We start from the raw sequence: 1,942 nt of genomic DNA on the forward strand, positions 1-1,942 counted from the left end.
TCAGAGCACAGACACACGAGCTATGCCAAGCATTCTCTGCACTTCCCCCTCTGAGGACAGTCTCACACCTTTGCTGCAGCAAACACAACTTACTCGATGTCTTTCCGTACTGATCCCAACAGATTCTCCCTTTCTCGTATTGCCAAGAAGTTTGCTTTGGTTTTGTGGAATTCATGTGTGTAATCCTGTAATAACAAACAGTTATCCCAAAATTAGGGTCCTGAGGTCAACTGAGCAACACAATACACCCACAGGAGATCCAGCCACCTTTAAAATTGTCAGTTGTTCTCTAATACAAAATGCGAGATCAATTCAGGAATTTAACAGCAAAAATGCTGGAAGTTAATCCAAGGTATTGTTAAAACTCACTGCTCTTAGAGTAGCTGCTAAATTGGATGGCTGCAGCTACAGCTGTGGAGGGAAACCCACTGCAATTCCTTCTCCCAGTTTCAGATATCCTCACCTTTCTGATGAATTGGTTTGTGTTGAAATTTCCCATCAGAAGCCCTAACAAAAACTACTTCTTTGGTGTGGTGAAGATGTTCTTGAGTTTATTCTGTTGTTACACCAGATTAATAAAAAATGTCTTTTTTGAACTACAAAGATGACTGCTATTTTTAAGATGCAATTTTACATTTTAAACAATTTCAGGCAGGTGGTACTTCTCAAAACACAATTTAACTGGCAGCTGGTGTGCACCAAAACCACTGTAACCATTCATACAAATGCTATTGCTTTTCACACTGTGTAAAAGATTCACAGTGTGAAAAAAGATTGCACAGACTCCAAACAGAAATCAAACTGTACATGAGCAGCCAAATAAAATATGCATTTTAAGAGTACTATACCATGAAAACATGGTTAATTTATAGCACTGACTGGTAGCTTTAACCATCACATTTCCCTCATCTCCCTTGAGAAGCTTAGGAGCTTTTACAATCATGTTTTCTGAAGTGTGACATTCCCTTGCACATTGTTACATGACAAACCACCCAGACAAGGTAATTCATTATATTCCCCCTTTTGCTATATAAAACCCACCCACACAAGGCAGCACCCTTTATTGTTCTTTCTCAGCTAAGTTCTAGTCACCAACATGACACAAAAAGCACAATTTTTTCAACTCAGAGTTCACTGGGTGCCTGGAGAGAAGGAAAGCAAGATGGAATCAGTAGCAATCACACCTCCTAGTGAGACACTCCAGCATGCTGTGACACCAGCAGAGATAATAATAATAATTATTTTAGCCAAAGAAAGAGCACAAAGGCAGGGAGGAGGCCCCTTGGTTACCTGCAGGATGTCCCTGTGGCGCTGCAGCGTGTGCATCAGCGCCGCGTTCAGCGACGGCACGCCCGCACTGTTGGTGTACTCTGCCATCTTGTCATTTATCCCAGTCAGCTGCAGGAGGAAAAGCACCCAGAAAATGAGAAATGGCTTATTCTTGCAAGAAAATTACAATGCACAAGCAGAAGGAGGCAGCTAGACATGCACAGCTTGTTTAATACCCGCACTAGGATTTCCTAATATCCGTCACAGAATCCGGACTGGGATACTGCCTAAACACTGAAATCAACCCAAAGTAACTCGAGTTACCTTTCCCAGAAGTTGCTCAATCTCCACAGCCATGGTCTCAAACATTCTGTCCTGGCTTGATCCATTTAATAGAGGAGTCGTGTCAGAGCTAAGGAGAAGAGGAGGAGCAGTTACTGAAAAGTTGCATCATTTCATGAGTGCCAGAAATAAGGAAACTCCAGTGACAGAGGTTGGAAAGCTCCACTATAGCCAGGTTTGCTAGAGATTAAATAAACTCTGAAAAATTACATTTTCTTATTCTGCATGGCTTTAACTCTTATCTGAACAGAAGACACAGTATCACCTGCAGGAAATAAATACCACCTCTCCTGGGAAGAAATGCCTGACACCTGTCTGGTACCAGTGTCCT

General features: G+C 42.0%; 1 protein-coding gene across 1 annotated transcript; it reads right to left on the reverse strand.

The window, feature by feature from the left end:
- Positions 1-89: 89 nt before the first annotated feature.
- LOC102043999 (Golgi SNAP receptor complex member 1-like) lies at positions 90-1,681 on the reverse strand (the record flags this gene model as incomplete). The annotated part of the gene is made up of 3 exons (XM_005431553.1): positions 90-185; positions 1,291-1,398; positions 1,594-1,681. Coding segments are annotated over 3 exons (292 nt in total), but the record flags the coding sequence as incomplete, so codon positions are not given.
- Positions 1,682-1,942: the final 261 nt, after the last annotated feature.

Source organism: Geospiza fortis, unplaced genomic scaffold (assembly GCF_000277835.1).
Source record: "Geospiza fortis unplaced genomic scaffold, GeoFor_1.0 C13762142, whole genome shotgun sequence".
NCBI classification, from domain to species: Eukaryota; Metazoa; Chordata; class Aves; order Passeriformes; family Thraupidae; genus Geospiza; species Geospiza fortis.